We start from the raw sequence: 25,158 nt of genomic DNA, 5'->3' as shown, positions 1-25,158 counted from the left end.
TTATCCACAGCTGCATGCTTCCTCACTGGAAGGGGAAAACTTCATCATTCCCAACTTGCAGAAGGGAAACTGTCAGGTAGAATTGGTCCATAATTTTAGTTGCTAGACAACAATCTTGTCTACTTGCCTAGCATCTTACCATTTACAAACTATTTCATAGGAAACCTATAGAGGTTTACAAACCTATCTATCTATCTTGTAGGAATTGTCCCCACTCGGGAAATTAGATGCAGGAGTTAAGTATTCTCTTTGAGACTGATCACACAACCATTTAAATGGCAGCACAGGCCTTGATTCTCTATCTTGTTGCTCTTTAGTCCTACACTCTTTTCTCACTATCACGTTAATGCCAGAGTTCCAACAACAGAAAAATACATTTCTAGAATGTAACTACTGTTACAACATGATTTTCCTTCCATGAAAGTTGTGAAAGGCAGTTAAACCCTGAAGACAGGGCTAGAGTTGGGCCTGGGTTATTTTGAGGTTAGCTTCGAGAGGGTGCCAAGGATACAGAAAGGAGTCCAAGTACAAGGAACTCACACAGGACCCTGGCCACAGTCAAGGTGCACTATTCTAAGAGTGACCCACAGCTTATCGTGGGCCACAAGTTAGACCTAACATCCCATTCTGTTCCTGAGTAGGTCATTCACCCTGCTCCCTGCCTGCCAATCAAGACACACGCTCAGTTGTCAATTTAAATGTGTTATGCTGATTTGTCACTCAGAACCTCCCCTATAAGCTCTCTCCCAAATCACAGATTTCTTCTGTACCACAAGGGAAAAAAGTAAATAAAGAATAGAACTGGCTACATAATTAACACTAGTGATAAACACTGAGTGATAAACACTGTGCTTTCAAAGACCTTGGTGGGGAATGGTGGCTCATGCCTTTAATCCCAGCACTTTAGGAGGTCAAAGTGGGAGGATAGCTTGAGCTCAGGAATTCAAGGCCGCCTGGGCAACATAGCCAGATCCCATCTTTACTTTTTTTTTTAAATTAGCCAGTTGTGCTGACACGTGCCTGTAGTCCTAGCTACTCAGGATGCTAAGGCAGGATCACTTGAGCCCAGGAGTTGGTGGCTGCAGTAAGCTATGATCACACCACTACACTCCAGCCTGCATGACAGAGTGAGACCGTCCTTAAAAAAAAAAAAAAAAAAAAGAAAATCAATAGGATCCTAGCAAACAAGATCTGCTGCCAGTATTTACTTCACAGAAGAAATGAGGCAGAGAAGTTGTGGTTGTGCACAATGCTATGCAGAAGTCACTGGTCATCAGGAACTAAAAGCCAGGATTCCCGATTACTCCTGGGCTCTCCATTCTATGACCCAAGTTTAGAGGGCAGCTGTACAATGCTGCTATGTACATCGCCAAGGGTCCTAACCTCCTCTTGGGGTTTGCCAACCATTAAAACTTATGAACACAGTGCTAGGCAGGCTACTTCTACATAGTTTCTCCTCATTATTATAGTTTCTCCTATAATAAGAATCTCTCTGGCAAGGGTATGATTGCTGGCTGCTGCTTTTGCTGGGTGAAAGCCCACAGGAAAAAGGCCCCGTAAGACAATTTTGAAGCTGTAGAGTAAGGATGGTGGCATCATCCTCTCCTGCCCCAACTGCCCTATGCCCCAGAAAGCCCAAGTCTCCAGTCCCCTCTTCCTTTTCTCTTTCCAAGACACGTAAAAGGCAAAGGAAGATGTAGCATAACGTGCTGCTAAAGAAGGAATGTCATCAACCAGGATTTAGACTTACGCCAGGACCGTACAAGCCTCAGATGGTCTTTCCAGTCATATTAATACCTTCACAATCTGAATGGTTAGTGATAAACCAATGTTGCCTTCATTGACGGGAAATATTTCCACCCCGTTTCTAGGAACTCTGCAGTCATTTATATGAGAAGTTACGGGAGCATGGGCACACACAGCCATTTCCCTATTAGATGCTCGGTCATCTTCCTTAGACGGTAGAAGCCCCTAACGCAGCAATTTCCAAGCTCTGTAGTACAGTCTCCACACGTGCTTGACCTGGGAGCAGATGGCTCTCATCTGTGTTTAGCGCCAAGGCTTCTTTACTTACTGCTGTCTTCCCACCAGAAGGTAGTGACAAATATATCAAGGGTAGTGTCCTGCATTTTGATCCTTTTGAGTAAATTCTCTGGAGGACTGACCAAGGAAAGGCCGATTCCTTACCTTTTCACTGCAACTCATGCTTTCCTGTTTTGAGAACACAAAGAAACGTTACTTAAGGGCCACACTCAAAGGACACCCTAGAAATGAAAGCTCTGCAGTAAGGTTTGGATTATTCTGTAAACTGAGAAAGCATGATCCCTGTTTGGAATACAATCAGCTGACAATTCACTCCAGAATGCATGATCACAAAGCCATGATGTAAAGCAGACCAGGAGGTGGAAAGGGCAGAGAGGGGATCTCATTACTGAGTCCCACCACTCGGCCCCAGTGACCCAGTACTTTTATCTGGCATATTTCTCTCAGCTTAGTTTTTTTCAAGATTTGGCCCATAAAGTGTCTTTCCCCTTAGATGGGGACAGGTATCCAGAATCTTCCCACACTTTGCAACACTTCTAGGTTCTCTCCCTTTACTATCTTTTCTACAATGAATTTTCCATTTCAGTTCAGTCTTTCCTTCTAGTTCCTAGCCTGTACAAGCATATCCCCTTTAAAGAGGAACTCAAGTCCAAATGGACAAAGCAAATAAAATAAGGGTGGTCATTAACAGTAGAGAGAAGAACATTTCATGAAATAATTTACCAGTGGTCTTTAAAAATGGAAGCCTCCCCGCAGAAACTTTGTGAGCATGGCTGATACTTCATCTGAGCACTGTCTCAAAGGAAAACACCCAAAGGCCCTTCAAAAGCGTAACACTTTCAATTTTTGGAAGCCTAAATAAAACTCACCTTTCTGAGGGAAAAAACACAACTGTAAAGTACAAAAACATTTTAAAAGTTCACTTCAAAAGTAGTTTGAGCAAATACAAGAGACACCTTGTAGCATCCATATATAACTTTTTATTAAGAAAATGAACAAAATACATTCTTTCTCCATATGTACATTACATACAACATAATTCTACAATTGCCATTTTTAGCAGATCACTCATTTATTTATTCACAAAGTAGAGTTAACACATCTACCAAAGCCGGGATCTGAAAATTATTTGTACTAAAAAAAAAAAAAAAAACCTAAAAAGTCCATACAGATTGGATAAAAGATAAGCCAGAGAGGATCATGAGGGGAATGGGGAAGATTGCAGAACACGACAGAGCCCAACAATGATTCGAAACAATTGATGTCAGAAGAGATCTGATACCCATAAAGCACTTATGTTTAAAAGCTCCAAGCAGCTCATGCCAGCTTTCCAGGGTCCCATGATTTCCATTTAAGACCATGTGGATGCTTTAGGATACGGCCCTGACCCCACATTGCCACATTAGAGGGGGTGAGAGTAGAACCAAACAAGTTAGCAGTTTTCTCCTCCACACACTGAGTCTCATCTGAACTACTACTGAGGTGCAAAATGTGTGAATCTCAGCTAATGTGCAGAGAAATACAATTTTTTTGAGAGACATTTGCTTAAACGTGGTAAAGAACTCTTGTTTTATGGACTCCTTGCTTCCTGTTCATTTTGTCTGTTTTTCTTTCAGCTTTTGACAATAGCTCATCCTTTCTGAATGTGAGTTTAACTATGGCCATATTAAAAAGTCCATCATAAACAAAGACTCCTCCTCATGGTATGAATATGCTCCATATGCCCATAATGGTGCATAACAGACTTAGAAATTCAAATGAGTCTTAGGATTGAAATTTCCAATGACCTGAGCAAGGCAGCTCCCTTTAGCTTCTGGATAACATCTTACATCCAGAGTTCAGGCTTAAACAGACCTATCAACACAATCATTTTCAGATTGTCTGTCTAGAAAACGGCAATGCTCAAAGGAATATAAATAAGGGTGGGGACATATGCTTCCAGCCTGGTCCTTTCTCCATGTGGTAAAAAAACGATGGAATGGCTGTGTTAATTTTTTTTTTAATCTTTTCTGGCCTTTACTATGTTTGGTAATGGAAATAAGTCAGGGAAAATAAAATGAAGAGGTCTCATCACTTAATTAATACTGGTTTTTCTTCTTTACACTTAGTAATTTCCTAATTTTTTAAATGATAAACCTATTTTGACAATCAACTAACATCAATATATTTTATCATAAGTCCCATAAAAGATATTTAACATTCTCCAACTTTCGGCTCAGCTGCTTACAGCACCACATTTCCAGTCCAGGAGATGTTTTCACAAACAGAAGGAGCGAACCACAGCATTAATAAAGCAGACTTGGAAAGATTTTATTGGCTATGGAGGAAGTTGTATCTTTCTTCTCAATCTAATTTTCAGTCCAATTTTGGTTTTGAGAATCTATCTCTATCTGAGGGGATCTTAATTTCTGACTACTGAGTACTTCCAATTTATAAAAGAGCTTTTAAAAAATTCTAACATCTTTCCCAAACTGTTTAGAAATATGCCATATTTGAAAGATGGAATACTGTTTGTTCCCAAGACCAACACAAGAAAAGGAGGTCCTCATCTTCGCTTTCCTGTACTCTTCCTCTGAGGCTAATGACTCAACTGTACATAGCTTTTGGAGTGGGAGCAAGATAAGAATCGCTTTAAAAAGAGCATTTAAAAAATGTATGTGTATGTGTATATATGTATATTTATAAAATATGTATGCATAAAGAAATCTGTTCACAGGAAAATGTTACGTTATTTTCAACTCTAAATTATGCAGAAGACTATACAAAGTAGCTAATTAATACTACATTATCTACTTTCTTTTCAAAAGACATTTCACACAAATCCAAAAAGTAAGCTGGCTTAAAGAATAAGGCAATCACAACACCTCTTGCCCAGGCTAATTGTAATGCTTAGGAAAGGAATTTTTTATTTTTCTAAACGGATGATTTGTAAGTAAGGAAGAAAATTGTTTGCAATTGATCAGTCACCAAAATAATTTTTTTTCTGGGAAAGGAAAAAAAAATCCCAAGAAAAAGATCAGTACATGACTTTTTAATAAATTTATCTTCCCCTGTGGAAGACTACTTCTAAGTAACCTTTTGGACTTTGATATCTTATTATTAAATTTTGGAGTTAGTTGATAATTACTTGGTATTATTTATCTTATAACTTGGTATTATTTGAGGCAACACACTACAGCTGTCACTTGCAAACACCTGATGGCATGGCTCTAATGGTGTAGGATCCTCTCCTTTGTTGTAACTGAATTTATAAAGATTTATAAAGCTCTGCCAGTTGCAATGGGATTGGGATTTATTCTACATGCCTCCTCTAATTTAATTAATCACTTTACAGATGTGGAGGAAACCTAAAGAAAAAACCAAAATTATGAAATACTTCTAATGCCAAACCCAGATCTCATTATTTCTTGGCAAAGCAGAATTAACAGAGACCCTTGGGATGATATATAATTAATTTAAGGCAAGGAAACTAATATCAGTTCAATTCTGTGTTACAAGTTATACATGAAATGACAATTTTCCTCCTATGTTAAAGGGCTAGAAAATAAAACCAACCAAATGACATGAGCTAGGGCTTTCTTGAGATTTGTTAACAACGGAGAAATAAAGCTCAAAATCGGCTTTTTGAGTGGCTCCTTAATCATGCACACAGGCTTGTTCAGTATATCACACACAGTGTTTCTTCTTCCTGCCAATTAATTTGGCATTCATTAAGTAATGAATGAAACTGAAGAATGATGATCTCCTCAGGCTGATATTTGTGTGGCAGACAGCTCAGATATCTGAGCTAACTGCTGTGACTGCTAGCATCCCAGATGGTACACAGCCATGTTGCAGCAAAAGCTTAAACTCAAGTGAATAAGCAAGGGAGCCCCCAGACTGCATGTTGAAATGTTTTATGGCTGGTTTTCCTGCTGGATCCTTAACAAGGAACTGGCTGTATGTAAGAAGCTGCTCACCCAGTTTAAGCTCTACAGCCCATTAACACTGGATTTTCTAAGATCTCAAACAGTTATTTGGGAGAAGGGAAATGCTACTTCCCAAGAAATGCTACTTCCCAAAGACTATTCAGAATTACCGAATATTCTAGAAGCATGAGCTTTGAGGCCTTTTGGTAGTCTTCTTCCCAGCATCTCATTAACAAAATTATTTTAAGGTTAGAAATGAAGAAATTTCTTTTTCCTTTCGATTTGTGGACCTCTAAAATCCATGAGCAAAAAGCTCCTATTTTTCCTTCTCTAACATACCCTCATTGTCTTCTCTAGCTCGTTCCTGAAGTTTAATACTTCCAAGTCAAAATGCCTTAGATAAGCAAAATAGGACTTTGCACACAAATGTTTAATAGTTCACTGAGGCTGTTTGAAAAGCAGATAAAAAGGAAGACATTATTTTATAATTAAAAGTGATACCTTAGAACTGGTCCAATTCCCTACCAAACATTTCCCCTTTTTTGCTGTTGACCCTACAGCTTTCAGATAACATCCATGTTGAATTCTGTTTTCCAGCAAGCTCAGCAGTGTTTAGGGATAGACAGCATATTGCAAATCTTATTTCCAAATAATGATTCTAATTAAGAAGATAAACTAGGACTACCCTTTCATTTTTGTGTTTTTAAGCTGTTAAGTGGGATCCAGTTCACAATATAAAACTTTAGCAAAAAAGACAGTGATAATTTCCCCTGATGGCATTTCTCTCTGCACCACTAGAGAAACTAATTTACTATAACCTCTAATGACTCCTTAGGTTAAGGGCTACAGAAGCTACCATCAGATGATTTCACTGGCTATGACTGGCCTAAGAGTTCGTCATTTGGAATTGGAGCTAAATTCACATTCTTTTTTTTTTTTTTTTTTGAGACAGGGTCTTGCTCTGTTGCCCAGGCTGGAGTGCAGTGTCACAATCATAGCTCACTGCAGCCTCCAACTCCTGGGTTCAAGTGATCCTCCCACCTCAGCCTCCCAAGTAGCTGGGACTACAGGCACATACCACCACACCTGGCTAAAAAACAAAAATTTTTAAAGTAGAGACAGACCTGTGTTGCCCAGGCTGATCTGAAATTCCTGGGCTCAAGAAATCCTCCCGTGTCAGCCTCCCAAAGGTCTGGGATTACAGGCGTGAGTCACTATGCCCAGCCTAAATTCACATCCTTGAGGGGAAGAGACATTTATAAGGCTGTATTATTTTTATTTAAGGAAAAAAAAAAAGCAATCATTTCATGGCAATTGAAGCCACTTCTAATATTCAACTATATCAGAAATTTAAAGTCAATTCTTAACACAAATTCTAACTTCAGCAGAAAATCAATGCTACTCATGGGAGGTAGGAATAGAAACAAAAAGGTTAAAAAATACAATAAGAAGAAAAGATAAAAGGTAAATGGAAATTCTGATGATATGCTGAATTCAGGAACTCTGCTATCAAACCTGTACTTTACCAATAGTTCTATGGCAAGAGTTCCTAATGCCAGGAAAAGAGGCCAACACAGGTTTCTCCATTAAAGCTGCCACAGCCATTATTACTATCCCCAAATGAAAATGACTCAAATATGTTTACATCAATATCTGAATGTTATTAATTCCTTATGAATTTCATTATTCTCTTGTCATAAATAAAGATAATAGAGCATTTGCCTCAGAATGATTTTGATCTTTTTTTTTCCAAGCAATACAATGCTCCTACAGAATGCCACAGAAAATCTAGGAAGTCTAGGGCTAAAAAAAGTGAAGAATAAAGTTACATTAGCTAAGAAAAATAAATGGAAAAACAATTCACAGTATTTGGTGGATAGAAGGAAACCAAAGTTTTAAAAATCATATATAAATAGAACCTCTAAGACAGCATTTATTGAGAAAAAGAAAAAGCATTTGGTGAAGAAATCAATATACTGCAGTAATGAGTCCTCACCCAAAACAAATGAGGGCAACATCATTCATGTAAGCCAGTCAGCTTTGTATTATTTCAACAAACTTGGAAACGTCTGCGTTCAACCAACAGACCTCTAGATTAGAAGTTTTGGATAGCCAAGTCATTTCAGCATTAAAACAAATCACAGGGAGATAGAAGCCAGGGTCTAGAAGCACAAAAGAATAGTGTTATTTGACTAATAAGGATAACAAAAATCTTTTGTGTTAAAGCATCCAAAGACCTAATCTGTAAGTACTGTCATATGTAGACCCTGTATGATACTCCTCCAGCCATAAACTTTTTCTGGGGCAGCCTTCACATCCCAGATCAGGGGGCTATTTTAGGAATTCAAAACTTGGTGGGAATTCAGGCAAGAATTTCTACAAAGGGATGAGATTGTGGATGAGTGTGGATTTTTAAGAAAAGAAGGGTTAGGAAGGGTGTTTTTTTTTTTTTTAATAGTTAGATGACTTTATTTAGAATATACATTGTAATGATTCCCTCCCACAGAAATCACTTCAAACCGTAATTCTCAAATACTGTGCAACATTCAACCAGCTAAGGATTTCACGTGACTTTCAGGAAATAAATGACCCACAATTACCCAGTGAATTCCATGTAGTGTTAAGAATAATTGTAGGTAACTTCTTCATGTAATTACCATGACATTGAGTATAATTTAGAGAATAAAATCAGGAACATACTCCTAATTGCTTTTTTGATCCATTAAGCATCATTCTCAATCTCTCACTAAATGTTTGGGTGCCTCAAACTAGTTTTTGTTTATAGGCTAGATTTTAAAACACTGTTTTATTATAACTCTGTTAATGTATCTCTACATAGCACTTTTAAGGCGGATGTGAAGAGATCAACTGGAATAAGCTGCCAACCATTTATATACAATATACATATTTTGCCCAAGAATGCAGTTTTACAAGCTTAAATCACTGAGCTCTAAACCCATCAAACTTTTCTATGATAAACCAGTGACTTTTTAATGTATTCTATCAGTTTTTACTTATTAGACATGGACAGGTCTGTTTTCATATAAATGAAAATCAGGTCTAAAAGATGGCCTTGATAAGAGTTAATACTGTCTGTCAGCTTCAGCACAGAGGTAGGCATTCAACTCTGAATTCCTTTGCTTGAATAAGAGTGATACATTCTTGAATCAATCAAACTGGCCACATGAGGTCTCTGCCATTACCAAAATAAAATGCAAATGCACTTAAGAGGTGTCTTGAAAATCAGATTATTTCTCATGAAGTACAAGCACTGAAAATAATGTTGGATATCTAGTTTAAATTTCTGGTTGAAAACAATGTATTATACTAAGAAAAAGGAAGAATGAGGTTGAAGCTGGAGATAATACAAACGAGAAAACTGTACCCCACTTAATTTATGTGTCTAAAGTGTTAGCCAGGTGTTTCAATTAGGGATTCACCTAGGCTAGAATAATTGTTAGGTAGTAAAGCATATACACTTGGCTATATAAACAGTGTACCTAAATACCAAATTTGATTATTTAAATTATAATCTATGCTGAAATTCTTGGAAATATATGTAGCTCCTCACTAAATTGTGACATGTTGTGAGCTACATGTCAGTCTTGGTCATGGATATATGAAGCACTACGTTCTCTGCAATCATTTCCAGTAGTGCTCCGATTAAAGCCCCACAGTACAGAGTCTGACTTTTCAGTTATCTCCTCAGTACATCTATCTCACTTTGGCAAGAGCAAATGGCTCGCTATGATTCAACCCCATTTAAACATGGCGGTGAGCAAAAAATTCCAGAAATGAAGGGGGAAAAATTCCACCTAAATAAAGTGAGGAAAGATGAAATTAAAACAACCATGTTTTCCAAAAAGACTAGTAGGGAAGCGTTTAGGGAAAAACAAAAATAAAATTACTGAGGTCAAGAACTTAGTTTCCTCCAAATAACATTTAAGGAACTGATGAAAAAAATTACAAAGAAGCATTGTAAAAATAAATGGTGGAGGGCAGCAGAATTTCACTTGCTTAATCTTTTTAAAGTGCCAGAATTCACACTAAGCAAAACTAGAGTTTTTAAATTTAGGAAGTCTTAGCAAGCTCAAGTTCTTCCTTGTCAATCTTCTGATTTGCACCTGTCTCCACAAAAGATTTAACAGGCTATATTAGCGATATTAACATTTTATGTTCTTGTGTCACTCAGGGGAATCGTTTTATGAAACTGTTGAAGTATGTAAGTAAACTGTATTTACTTGACTGGATAGCCACTTGGTTATTCTGCAGCTACACAAGTTGGTACTTGCTGAATTATATAGCATACCTTTCACAAGTAAAGGTACAGATCAAATTGCTTAAGAAATCACTGTTGACTGCTTTGGGATGCTAGGAAAGCCAAGGAGCCCATGATTCAAGCCTAGAACTAGCAAAAATATATTCCTATCCATCCCCCAAATAAGTAAAACCATGTACTAAAGACAGAATAAAGTGGGACCTCAATGTTTCATTCCTATACATGACACTTTTTGAAAGTGCAGGTTAATTCCTTCTTTGGTGAGGCCTAATCTTGCTACTCAGGGACATACTTGATCCCATAAAGCTATTCACTCTTAAGAGCCACTGGATCGACCGACACTTCTTAATACAAATCTGCTCTAGCATGGTGGCAGTCAGCTTCATACAACATGCTTTTCGAGCAAATGTAAGCACTAGCCAGATGTAGGTTTCCCACATTGCATTCCACAGCACCTCATCAGAAGATATGTACCTCCATCTCTCACAAAATAATTGACCTATGGGAAAGTCCATCTGCCATACCTTGTTTTTTAATGAAAAAATATCTGAACCATTCACAAAGTCTGGTCTATGTGCTTAATGAAATGCCTGTCAGTTGTATACCACTGGACAACCACAAACCATTTCTCTTCAAAATATCAATATCCACAAGCAGATATAGAGAGACAACATGTATAAAAATAAATGAAAGCAAAGCTCTGGAAACCCAGCCTCCTCTCTCAAATGAAAATACTACAGAGATAGCACAAGATAAACGGGAGCCCTGGTTCTGCAGAGCTCTTCTGGACAAAACAGTCATTTTCTCCTAAAATTGCTATGAAGATATTATTCACTACTAGATCCCTCCTGCTGGTCATTTTTAGAATGGCTCTTAAAGGTTCTGAACTATTGTCTCCTAAGTTTAAGGTTTCTGTGACTCAAAATCAGATGCTATTATAATATCTACTATAAAATATATCATTATAGAAATATTATATACCAATCTCAGATAGGTGCTTGGGTCAATCTCAGGTTTCATTTTTAGTTCTATGGCCAAGAGTGCAAACTTGAGACCTCAGTTCTGCCTACTGTTTAATGTAACACAAGACAAGTCAACACAGACACAGATATCACCTTAACATACATCAACTGTCCTAGAGAACTATACACTTGTTAAGAATGAAGTAAAGAGGTGAACAAATGACACCATTTACACGCAGTTGTGTGATGGGAGGCGAAGTGAAATGGGAAGGGAGACGGCAGGCCAAATGACCAACAGCAACAACATTCAAAATACTTGTAGTGCTGAATCTGTTAATAGTGCTTATTTCCCCCATTAAAAAAAAAAGAAATAAAAATCTGAAAAGGGTAAACTGCCTAATTTTTCTTTTATACTCATTAATTCTTAAAAGATAAAGTAAGAAAAAAATATATATATATATTTAACTGGAAAGTATACCAATTTCACTTTATTAGCCTAATTTAGGAATAGGATGAGGAGAGCGGGGTTGAGGTCAGGCATGAAGGAAGAGGGTAAAAACTTGTGATGGTTAAGATCCCTTCAGAACTCTGGTGTAGTCCTCAATCACTGCAGCTTTACTGTCAGTCAATGGAGCTGCAATCCAAAAGACGGAAAATCGACTCCTGTTTTCCATTTCTGTGTCCAATGACTCTTCGGTTACAGTGTGATGAGGTCTACCAGGTTGCCTTTAGGAGGAGTCATGCTGTCAGGAAAGAAATTTACTAAGGTGTCAAAGAGCTGAGTTCTTTGAGCATAGGTGTGATCCACATCAGAAAAGCCTGGTGAAGAAGATACAAAGAAACATCCATTGTGTTTAAAACATGTAACAGAAAAACTAGTTGCGACCAGCAGTAATGTATTTTATAATGGAGAAATCAAATCAGGCTTCAAAACCAGGCAGACACTACTGATCTGACCCCAGTTCTACTACCTGGCTGTGGTGTGATCTTAGGTAAATCAATCAGACTTTCTGGCTTTCAGACTTTGCTTCCTCAGCTGTAAATACGTGACAATCCTGTTTACTTCACAAAGTTACTGTGCAGATTAAATGTAGTTACATAAAAAGCGCCTAGCAGAAGGACTGGCACTTTAGTTACTAAATAATACTGATCTCTCTTCCCTTCCTTACAAGGTCTTTTCTCTGCTGGTCCACTGAGGAAATTCCACTTGTCTTTCCTGACTTGTTAATACTTCTGAACTACTAAAAAAGTTTTTTGGTAATAAAAATATAATAAAATCAAAATGAAAGATGTCTTTAGAAATTAGTCTAAAATCATTAATGTCTCTGAGACAGCTGGAAGTAGTCTCAGAGAACTGAGTGATAACAGAGATGACTGAGGGAGATACATGTACAATATGCAGAATGGTACCTGCACATAATAAACACTATACCTTTATGCTACTATGTACCAGGCCCTATGCTAGGCACACATTATGTGAGGAATAGGGCAATGAACTACTTTTATCCTGATAAATATTAGAAAGCATATGACATTTTTAAAAGGTGGGGACTGTTAATCTAAAGGATTTTCCCCCTTAACCTCTAATAAACATTCAATTATCAAGTTCATTCCAGCTAAAGGAACATTCAGTGAGATGCTGTCTTCATCAATTGGTTTATCTCAGCTGCTTCAGATTTCTTACATACAAATGAGATATTTAAGTGATAAAATAAAATAAATAATTTCCCCTATTCCTGAAATAGCTGAGACATGAGAGTGCTGCTAAGTGCCATGAGAAACAGAAACAGAGCCATCAAGAGTTATATATGCCATGGTGTTCAGTGAAGGCGACTTCAGATCAGACTGCTTTTCATTCAACTTAGAGTACCATTTTAAGTCCAACCTGTTTTAATCTTGTAAAAGAACAGGAATAGACCATAATATTGCCAAGGATACCAGTTTCCTGGAAGGAAAATAAACAATACTTCAAGAACAGCACATTCCTTTTTATTTTTTAAAAATATACTGTTTTAAGTTTGAGGGAGAATGTTTACTTGAGATGAGCTTGCGTTTAACATAGCCCACTATCGGATCATGGAAATGAATGCAAATAAATACTCCGAAATGTTAACAAAGGTTATCTCTCAACGGTGAGATCAGTCTTCCTTTCTATTTTATGCTTTTTTGAAATTTCCAAATTGCTTCTTTTTCAACTTTTTATTTTGAAAAACTTCAAACCCACAGAAGTTTCAAGAATTGTGCAATGAACACCCCATATAGCCTTCACTTAGATTCATCTAATCAATTAATGTTTCATCAAATGTGTTCTCCCCCTCTCTCTCTCTCCGTGTGTGTACCCCACTGAAAATCTTTTTGCAGAACTATTTGGGCGTTTTAGACAGCTCTGCCCCCTATATGCTCAAACTAATTTCAGCTAAGAACAAGAACATTAACTTACATAACCAATATATATTAAATTCATGAAATTTAACATTGATGTCCCAATAATACCAGTCATTTTTCAGTCACTTTTTTACAGTCATGTTTCCTACTAATCTAAAATCCAATCCAAGATCACACACTGCATTTAGTCTCCAAGTCTCTTGAGTTTGAAATAGTTCCTCAGCCTCTCTTTGACTCTAATGAATATTTTTGAAGAGTGGAACACTCTTCACACTTATGAGTGGAATGTGTTGAATTTGGGTTGCCTGATTCTTTCTTCATGATCAGATTCAGTTTATGCAGTTTTGGCAAGAATACTACAGAAGTGATACTGTGTGTCCTCAGTGCATCATCTCAGAAGGCATGTGCTATCAGTTTATCCCAATACTGATGATGTTAACTTTGATCATCTGCTTAAGTTGGTATATGCCAAGTTTCTCCAAGGTAAAGGTGTTCTTTTCTACCTTTGTAATTAATAAACTATTGATAGGGAGATATAATTTGAGACTGTGTAAATATCCTGCTCTCCCACAGCCCTGCATCCAATAATTTAGCAATCACTGATGATTCTTGCTAAAACAATGATCAGTTATATGATGGTGATTTTCTAACTCTACGATTCCTTCTACAGTTGTTGACATTCTATTGTAAAGAAGAGCCTTTCCTTCCCCTCCTCCCATTTTACTTATTTGTTCGCATCACTGTGTACTCAGGGATTCTTCTCTTGTTCAGTGTTATACTCGTTACTGTCATCATTCCTTCTGATACTCATACTGTCCTAGATTTGACCAGTGAGAGCCTTTTTGAGCTGGCTTCTGTGTCTTTTTGAAATGTACCCATGAATTTTGGGGTACTTCCTTACTTTCTGGTATATATCCAAATTCATCTTTACACAGCTCTGGAGTCCTACTTCCTTTTAGCTGTGACTATTATTTAAAAACCAAGCAAGAACAGCTGTGCTAATTGCCAGGGTGTCATTGTTTCTAGGCCTATGCATATATGCCTATCAGATGCATATATTTTTTTAGACTATTATGGTTCATGCTTTTATTGCTAATTCTAATTTCTTAAAGCCCCAGAGGATTCTTCCTTCTCTTATTCCATTCCACATCTCTTTTCTTCCACCAAGAAAACCCTGACTCCCAGCAATATCATATTTACTCATTTGCTCAACTTAAAATACATAAGAGTTCTAGATTTGCTATATATGTACCACTACCAACCAAAACTCAACATTTCTTTGCTTTTACTGTTTGTAGACTATACCTCACCGAAAGTATACAGTCTAAGCACTGTACTAAAATGGCTTAGTTCTTTCTCTTACGTTCTGAGTATGTAGAACTACAATGCTGTGTTATATTTTTAAAAGAAGATACTGATTCTGTAATGCTACTCTAATAAAGTAACACCATTTTCTTGAGATCAAATTATCTAAGAGGGAAAAAACACTGAGTTCCTGTGTGGTAGGTACTTCAGGTATGATTACATTTCCTTGTCACAAAAACAATGAAGTATTATAATCTCCAGTTTCAGATGAGATGACTTAAAGAGATTCAATAATCTTAAGGTTATTACTATTTTTGTTCTTCATCTACCTCTTTTACACAGAAAGAGATTCAGTAATTCAATCAAGTCTCACAGCTAGGGAGAGAAGAGATGGAATGTGGAACCTATGTCTGTCTGACTCCAAAGCCCTTTAATTTTTATTAACTCATTAAGTGCTTAAGTTGTAGGGCAATGTACTAAGCTCATTTAACTCTCAAAGGAGCATCTTTTATTTTTATTTTTATTTACTATTTACCTATGAGGAAATTGAAACTTACACTATCATTAGACGAATGGTTAAATTATGCTAGATCCCTATTATGAATAATTATGTATCACTTCATAAGACTACAACTGATCTAGTGTAGCTTCATAAAAACGTCTACAAGCCACATCATTAACTTAAAAAAATTATGCTGCAGAATATGTTTTTACATTATATAATAAATTAAAATAGCACATACAAACCTATATATTTATATGGGTGTACGCATGCATATATACAGTTGATCTTGATCATTTACAGATTCCATATTTGTGAATTTGCCTGTTTGCTAAAATTCATTTGTAACCCCCAAACCAATACTTGTGGTATTTCTGTGGTCATTGCAGACATGTCCAAAGTGGCAAAATATTTGAGTTACCATACGCACATGTCCCCAGCTGAAGCTGAACTCTGCGATCTCTGCTGCTTTCTAGTTTCAGCTCTTACTATCCACAACAGCCCTTTCACCATCTGTTTGGTGTCACATTTTTGGTTGCTTCACTGTTTAAAATGGCCCCCAAATGTAGTGCCAAAGTGCTGTCTGGCATTCCTAAGTGCAAAAAGGCCTTATGGGGAAAAATATGCACATTAGATAAGCTTGGTTCAGGTATCAGTTAGAGTGATGTTGACCATGATGCGCCTTTGAGAGTTAAATGAGCTTAGTACATTGCCCTACAACTTAAGCACTTAATGAGTTAATAAAAATTAAAGGGCTTTGGAGTCAGACAGACATAGGTTAATATTAAAATGTTACATATAATATTAATACTTTTATTTAATTCTCACTAAGATATGAACATAAATTGGATTATTTCTGGAGGAAGTCATTCAGAAATTTTGGCTGAGGTTTTTTTTTTTTTTGCAGAACTTAGAAAATGAAATATTCATTTATACAATGAAAGGTACAATAAATAATCCATTTTATTTCTATTCTAATTGGCATAAAGGTAAAATAGTCTGACAGAAAATTAATAAGAACAAGAACCAGGAACTCTAAATAGGCATAAAACCTTATGAAAAGTACTTCTTGTTTATAAATACTAAATCAAACTTCTCATTATTAAAATTAGCATACAATCTGAATTTGCTCCTTATCCAAATTCACCAGTGTTACAACGGTGACTTTTTTAAAAAAATAGAGACAAGATCCTGCTATGTTACCCTGGTTAATCTTGAACTCTCAGGCTCAAGATGATAGCCCCACCTCAGCCTCCAAAAGTGGAGATTACAAGCATGAGTCATCGCACCTGGCTAGAAGATTAAATTTTTAAGGCAGTCAATAGTAATGGTACCCTGAATGAAGCATTTACTGCTTTACTGTGCTAAGTGTCTTCCAGAATTATTTCATTTAATTCTCTCAGCAATTTGAGGTAAGTAATCCCATTACCTCCATTTTACAGATAAAGAAAGTGATAATTAGAAAGTTTAAGTAACTTGCTCAAGATCACTTTTAAAAGAGATCCTGACTCTCAACCACCATCTCACATTCCAACCTCCTAATCACTAGGCTATATACTACCTCCCCTCAGACAAGACAGGAAACAACATCCCACAGGAATTTTCCGTGCTTGTATTTTTCTCTTTTTGTGTTTGTATTGTTCTCAGTGTATCTGAGGTTTGTTTAGAATCCAAATAAAACAAACTATTCCTGACAAAATATATTAGTTGGCAGTGAATAGGTCACAGTCAAAAGAAAGAAGTTAAGCTGAAGGTAAAATATTTGCTGACACCACCCTAATTAATATATTTAAATTGCTGCCAAGAAATTCTTGTTCTAAAGGCTAAAAATAAATCAGTTAGAGACAGTTCAGTGCTATCCACTAATAAATAAAATAATGGGCCTGGGCTGTGGTATCAGACATAAGGCACACAATCATTCAAACAGAATATATGCCAGACCCCCAATTCATGTATCAGTACATCCGTTTCAAATGCTAGAATTCAGAAGGGCATGAACTTTCCAAAATAATGCTTACACCTAGGTTCTCCAGCTCACAAAGTGGGGATTTCTAGTAGCCTAAGGACTTCAACTCGAGTGTATGAATAGTGGTAAATCATTATCTAAATTCTTAGGAGAACCTTCTGGAGTCACGTTTATAGCAGTCTGCTCAGTCTAGTCCTGAGGAATCCTACATATTTTGGAGCTAGAACTTAGGACTGGAGTTGCCTTCATCAGTCGAGAAGCCTCAATCACTCGCTACGGATAAAGGGCAAGATCTCAAGAACACCTCTATTTTTTCATCCCAGTGAAAAGCACCAGAATTATATATACTCTTTTTTCTTTGAGGTACAGTTCACTTTTAAGAGATAAAAGGTCAAATAATGAAGAAACTAAATTGATATCCCAAAGTGTTATTTTATTCCAAACATAAAAAATAGTATTTATATTACATACAATGGAAAATTTCAATACTATTGCTCAACTCTAAGGCAAATAATAACTGCACCAGCATCAATGGGATTAACATGCATTCACTGACCAGAGGAAAGCTGGGAACTTCCATACTTCAAGACTATTATCTTGGTAAAAAATGAAGCTACCATAAGTTATCCTGATGAAAATGCCCTTGAAAATTCACCCAAGTAAAGGTCTGAGTTCTACAGATCTACAGACTACCCACTTTATTACAGTCTTGGTTTTTTTTTTGTTTTTTTTTTTTTTGAGATGGAGTCTTGCTCTGTCGCCCAGGCTGGAGTGCAATGGCACGATCTCGGCTCACTGCAACCTCCCCCTCCTGGGTTCAAGCAATTCTTCTGCCTCAGCCTCCTGAGTAGTCGGGATTACAGGTGTGAGCCACCACACCTGGCTGATTTATTTATTTTTATTTTTTATTTTTAAAGACAGGGTTTCTGTCACCCAAGCTGGAGTGCAACGGCATGATCTTGGCTGACTGCAGCCTCTACCTCCTGGGCTCAAGTGATCCTCCCACTTCAACCTCCTAGGTAGCTAGGACTATGGGCGCACACCGCTACACCTGGCTAATTTAAAAAATTTTTTTGTAGAGACGAGGTCTCACTATATTGCCCAGGCTTGGCTCAAACTCCTGGTGGATTCAAGCATCAGCATCCCAAAGTGCTACGATTATAGGTGTGAGCCACTGTGCCCGGCCTACAGTCTAGTTAATAATTCATTAATACTAAATGAGAGTATTACTAAATGAAGACTAAAGTGTTTGAGAAAAACTTGAGTTTCAACTAGAAGTTATCTTGAACAATTAAGATAACAAAACTCCCATTTTTAGGAAAGAGATAATCTATCTTCTGTGCTCCCAAAACATTGCCTACCCCATCGCTATTCTCTTGACGACACACAATTCCACAAAGAACAAACTGAGAGGAAAAACTATTTAATCAACAAGTATTATCTCGTAGTGTGTATCAGTAAAACAGCCTGCATTCCAAGGCATTGCTATACAAATTAATTTATTTTGACTGTGTTTCTATTGCTATCTGTTTGCATACTAACACAGCAATTGGTATAATAGTCATTGCAAACTGAACTGATAAATGATACCTCAAAGTAACTTTGTAGCAGGTTATTAGAAATTTTGCATGATACCTTGAAACTTCATTTGCTCATTTATTTGTTTGAAACATCTCACCTGATGTTTCACGTAAAAGAAACCAAAATCCAACCTTCCAAATGCTAGGGCATCTAGCTGGATAAATTATACTGCAATACTTACCTAGAGCTGTAAAATCTGAACCAGATTTGAATAGAGCTGATGCCAGGAGCTGAAACTGTTTAAAAAAAAAAAAAAAAAGAAGAAGCAAATTAGCTGGCTAAGTGCACTGAAGGAAAATAGCCTTCTATAACTTTGACCATTTATCAGCAACTATGTATTTCTGCCTATGTGTGACATAGGTCTATTCACCAAATAGTGGCAAGAAGAACACATTCAGATTACAGAATATAATGACTTTTCTGTTAGGCTGCTATTACCATTTTCTAAAATACTGGGCCATGTCCTGGAATTATTTTATTTTAAAAATGTATTAAAGTATGTACTTACTAAGGAACAACAGCACAACAACATGAAAAAGAAAACTGTCATTTGAATCTAACACATATGAACAGACTGGTGCCCTGGGCCCTGTTACTGAATTTTTAGCATATATGCATTCTCATCTCAAAAATAAACGTAAGCCACTGTAAAATACCTGATGTCTCAGCTGTGTAAATCAAAATCTGAGAAAAAAAGCACGTATAGACCATTCCTAAATTACAACTTAGATTGAGATTCCACAATTATATATAATTCTATTGTTAAAACCCAAAGACCTTTTTTAATGGACATAATGTTGTAAATGTTGCTTAGATTTCCAGGCTGTCAGTTAAAGTTAGTTTAAAACAGATAATGTAATTGAACAATGAAGAAACAGAGTAAGACAAAACTATTGCAACATTAGCAATTTAACAAATAGGCACAAAATAAAAAATCTGGAGAACTATTTATATTTATCTTGAATGAGCATGCAGGAAAAGAGGCAAGTTAAAGGAATGAATTAGAGCAAACTCCTCAACGGAGTTACTTGGCACTTCCCAAGATTTGAGCAGTTAATATCACCAAGTCCTCAGGATATATTTCACATCTATGTTTGCAGCCTTTAACATTTCAGATATTAAATCATACCAACATTTGTAAGCCCTGATTGATGGTCCTTTGAAGATCAGCAATTGTACAAATATTCCATAGGTATTTATCTAAGCAAGAGTTACGAAAAGGGGGGATAAAAAGAAAAATTTAAAAACATATAGAAGTTATTTATATATTCTGGGTATCAGTCCTCTGTCAGATATATCTACTGCAAAGATTGTTTAGTCTGTGGCTTGTCTATTTATTTATTTTTTGAGGCAGGGTCTCGCTCTGTCACCCAGGTGGGAGTGCAGTGGCATGATCATGGCTCACTGCAGCCTCAACCTCTCGGACTCAAGCAATCCTCCCGCCTCATTTTTTGATTTTTTTTTTTTGGTAGAGACGAGGTCTCACATGTTGCCCAGGCTGGTCTCAAACTCCTGGTATCAAGCAATCCTTCCTCCTAGGCCTCCTAAAATGCTGGGATTACTGGTGTGAGCCACTGAACCTGGCAATGTCTATTTATGTTTTTAAAAGTCCTTTAATGAGTAGAAATTTTAACTTTTTTGAAGTCCAGTTTATCAAGATTTTTCTTCGATGATTACTGCCTTTAGTTCATGTCCAAGAAATCTTTACCTATCCCAATGTTGTGAAGATAATCTCCTATGTTTTCTTCTCAAAGTCTTATTCTTCTGGATTTTATATTTAGACCTGTAATCCATCTTAAAATTAATGTTTCAGTAAACAGTGAGAAAGGTTTGAGACATCCAGTTATTCAGTATCATTTGTTAAAAACTTTCTTTTCCCCGTTGGACTTGGTACCCTGGTCAAAAAACAACTGACCACATATGTATGGGTCTACTTCTGGACTCTATTCTGTTGTATTGATCCATTTGTCTGTCCTTAAGCCAGTACCACACTGTCTTGATTACTGTGGCTTTATAGAGTCCTGAAATCAGATAGTATAAAGCTTCCAATTTTTTCTTTTTTCAAAATTGTTTTGGCTAGTCTAAAACCTTTCCATTTCCATGTAAATTTTACAGTAGTTTTCTATTTCCTCAATGACAACAAAGACCAAACTTACACTGCATTAAAATAAAGGCCAATCTGGGGAAAATGGGCAGCTTTAAACAATTTTTAGTGTTTCAATCCAGAAATATATCTCTCCATTTATCAAGGTCTTCTTTAATTTCTTACAACAGACTCATTCTACCCATTTGATATTTCTGATGCTAACATAAACTATGCTTTTCATTTTCTAATTGTTCACCGCTAATATAAAAATTGCTAATAATTGCTTTTTTTTTCTATTGACCTTGTATTTTTGTAATCTTGCTAAATTCACTTGTCCTAGTATATTGTTTTGTAGACACCATGGGGTTTTGAATGTACATAATCATGTTACCCACAAATGCAAACAAATTTACTTTCTCCTATCCAATCTATAGGTTTTTCATTGCTTTTTCTTTATTACACTAGCTAGTGTAATTCTGGTAGAATGTTGAATAGAGGGGCTGATAATATACATTATTTCCTTGTCACAATCTTAGGGGAAAGGGTTTAATGTTCAACAATTAAGAATAGTCCTAGCTGTATGTTTCTCACAGGTGTCCTTTAAGAATTCAGATTCAAGAAGTTTCTTTTTATTCCTAGTTTGCTAAGAATTTTTATTATGAATGAGTCTGAATTTTGTTAGATGCTTTTCTTCACTTACTAAGATGATCTATGGTTTTCTTCCTTCATTCTGTTAACATGGTGAATTACACTGAATTTTTTTTCAAATGTTAAACTAGCCATATATTCCTAGAATAAACCACCACTTAGTCATAGTACACTAACCTTTTAATATATTCCTAATTAACTAAAATTTTCCTAAGAATGTTACATTTATGTTCATGAAAAATATTGGTCCCTGATTTTCTTTGCTTGTAACATCTCTCTTGGGATTTTATTCTAATTTATTCTGAGATAGGATCCCATTCTGTTACCAAGGTTCAGCGTGCAGCAGTATGATCACAGCTCACTGCAGCCTCAACCTCCCTGAACTCAGGTGATCCTCCCACCTCAGCCTCCAGAGGAGCTGGGACTACAGACATGCATCACCACACCCAGCTAATTTTTTGCATGTTTTTGTAGAGACAGGTTTTTGCCATGTTGCCCAAGCTGGTCTCAAACTCATGGGCTCAGGCGATCCACCCCTCAGCCTCCCAAAATGCTGGGATTACAAGCGTGAGCCACCACGCCCAGCTTCTGTTGGGATTATAGTTAACCTGGCTTATAAAAGGATTTAAGAAGTATTGCCTTCCTCTAGTTTCTGAGAGTCTATGTAAAATTGTATTTTTTTTCTTCCTTCTTTAGATGGTTGATAAAATTTACTGCTATTATGGGCCTAGAGATTTTTTTGTTAGAAAATTTTTTATTACAAATTCAATCTCTGTAGTAGATATGGAGTTCCTTAAGATTTTCTATTTCTTCTTGTGTCAGTTTTGGTAAACTGTGTCTTTTAAAGTATTTGTCAATTTCATCAAGTTGCTGAATTTGTCAATGAAGTTTTCCATACCCACTTTACTTTTAATATATGTAGGGTCTAAATTGATGCCCTCTTTTCATTTGTGATGTTGATAATTTATGTTTTCACTTTTTTTCTTGGTGATATGGTTTGGATTTTCGTCCCTGCCCAAATGTCATGTTGAATTGGGGGAGGGGTTTGGTGGGGGGGCCATTGGATCACAGGGGCCGATTTCCCCCTTGCTGTTCTTGTGATAGTGAGTTCTCATGAGATCTGATGGTTTAAACATGTGTGGCACTTCCCCCCTCATTGTCACTCTCTCTCCTGCCATCATGTGAAAAAGGTGCTTGCTTCCCCTTCACCTTCTGCCATGATTATAAGTTTACTGAGGCCTCCCAGTCATGCTTCCTGTTAAGCCTGTGGGCCTGTGAGTCAATTAAACCTCTTTCCTTCATAAATTACCCAGTCTCAGGTAGTTCTTTACAACAGTGTGAGAACAGGCTAATACACTTGGTAAGTCTTGCTCGGGGTTTATCAATTCATTTACCTTTTCAAAAGGCCAACTTTTCACTTTTAAAATTTCTCCATTGTTTGTTTCCTATTTCATGAATTTCTTATTTTCTACTTATTTGGGGTTGAATTTGCTCCTCTTTTCTAACTCCTAAGGTGAAAAATAAATTGTATTGGCTCTACATATAGGATAAGGAGAAAACTATTATCTTAACAATCTGATTAAATAAGTGAACTGTATGTACTGGCCTTAGGATTTTAACACATACCAAGGGATATTACAGACCTCTTTCCCAAACTCTGGATTCAAATATCCAACAGTCACCTCAGCACCTTCAGTTGGCTGTCTCATAGATATCTCAAACTGAACATTTCCAAATTTAAACTCCTGAATGCCAGTCAGGAGTCCCCACAAACCAGCTCCCCACAGAACTTTCTCACTTTAGTTGATAGTAACTCCATCCTTCCAGTTTTTCGGCCAAAACCTTTGAGTCGTTTCTTTCAAACACTAGATCTAATCTGTCATAAAATTCTGTTGGTTCCATCTTTAAAATATATTAAGAATCTGCTCTATTTTACTTCTCACTGCTCTACTATTACTTTGGTCTGAGCTACAATAACTCCTTGTTGCCCAGGCTGGAGTGCTGTGGCACAGTCTCAGCTCACTGCAACCTCCACCTCCCAGGTTCAAGCGATTCTCCTGCCTCAACCTCCCAATTAGCTGGGATTACAGGTGCATCCCACCATGCCCGGCCAATTTTCTGTATTTTTAGTAGAGACGGGGTTTCACCATGTTGGCCAGGCTGGTCTTGAACTCCTGACCTCAGGTGATCCGCCCACCTCAGCCTCCTGAAGTGCTGGGATTACAGGCGTGAACCACTGCGCCCGGCCCAGTACTTATTCAATTCTAATGTACTATATAATTTGCTTATTTAATGTTTATTGTCTTTCTCCACTAAGATATAAGTACCTCCTGGGCAGGGATCTTGTTTGGTTTGCTGATATAGCTCCTCTGCCTAGAATGCCTGACCTACTACGGGGAATCGATGCACATCTGTTAAATGAATGACACCAGTACTCTGGAAACTCCGCAGAAGTGTAATGAATATAAAATGTGTTATTGTAGCTGAAAACTTATTCTCATTCCTTTTCTATTATAGAAGTCTTCTCTGAAAGTGGTATAATTGATTAGGCATCCTTTTCTCATGCCTTTTCTAGAAAAAAATATCATTTTTAATAAGATTTATTATAAGTTCATCACCAATTCAGAACCCATGTTCTGAAGACTGGAGGAAGCAAATAACATTTTTTTGTTATATAGTCGATAGTCAGCTGTCAATGTCCTGACAACAGGCACAATGATGATGATCATAACAACTGTGAAAAAAAAATCTAAAAAACACTTTTCGTGTTTTGAGACTTAAATGAGAAAGTCATTTAATAACATGAAATTTCTGTAAAACATATAAACAGAACAAAAACAAGTTACTATAGAAAATGAAGAACAGTAAGGCCCTTCTCAATGAGTGGAATGATTTCCTACATGAGATCTACATGTCTCGCTGACAAATACCGTGAGCATACATGTGAACTGTTACCAGAGGATTTCTTCCCCCCAAACAGACTGTTGGATATAAAACGTTTTAAAAGTTAAATATGTTCACACATTTTAAAACAAAATAATAATACTACGGACCAGTAATTCTCAATGTCAGGAATGTTTTCTATTTTCTGTTCTTTAAGAGCAGACAGAGGAGAATCTCAGGGTGAGGGCATTGTTGTTTTTTTTTTCTTTTCTTTTTTTTTTTTTTTTGAGATGGAGTCTTGCTCTGTCGCCCAGGCTGGAGTGCAGTGGCACGATCTCAGCTCACTGCAAGCTCCGCCTCCCAGGTTCACGCAATTCTCTCCAGTAGCTGGGACTACAGGAGCCTGCTACCACGCCTGGATAATTTTTTTGTATTTTTAGTAGAGACGGGGTTTCATCGCGTTAGCCAGGATGGTCTCGATCTCCTGACCTCGTGATCCACCCGCCTCGGCCTCTCAAAGTGCTGGGATTACAGGTGTGAGCCACCGCGCCTGGCCAAGGGCATTGTTTTAAAAAGTGTCTGAGGTGATTCTGATGCCAACACACACACA

General features: G+C 37.0%; 1 protein-coding gene across 7 annotated transcripts in view; it reads right to left on the bottom strand.

Annotated features, from left to right (window-relative positions):
- Positions 1-1,224: 1,224 nt before the first annotated feature.
- Positions 1,225-25,158, bottom strand: part of MKLN1 (muskelin 1) — a 417,262-nt gene continuing 393,328 nt past the window's right edge. For 4 of the 7 annotated variants that reach the window (XM_032761758.2, XM_032761762.2, XM_032761756.2 and 1 more), the window contains 2 exons: positions 19,113-19,167; positions 1,225-12,011 (listed from right to left, as the gene is read on the bottom strand). In XM_032761758.2, coding sequence (XP_032617649.1) covers positions 11,890-12,011; positions 19,113-19,167 — 177 coding nt within the window. In that variant the 3' untranslated portion in view covers positions 1,225-11,889. The remainder of the gene's footprint in view (positions 12,012-19,112; positions 19,168-25,158) is intronic. The other 3 variants (XM_032761757.2, XM_032761760.2, XM_032761759.2) reach the window with 2 other exon arrangements.

Source organism: Hylobates moloch, unplaced genomic scaffold (assembly GCF_009828535.3).
Source record: "Hylobates moloch isolate HMO894 unplaced genomic scaffold, HMol_V3 SCAFFOLD_1, whole genome shotgun sequence".
Lineage (NCBI taxonomy): Eukaryota > Metazoa > Chordata > Mammalia > Primates > Hylobatidae > Hylobates > Hylobates moloch.
Note: the sequence above shows the minus strand (reverse complement) of the source record. Positions and strands in the feature narration are given on the sequence as shown.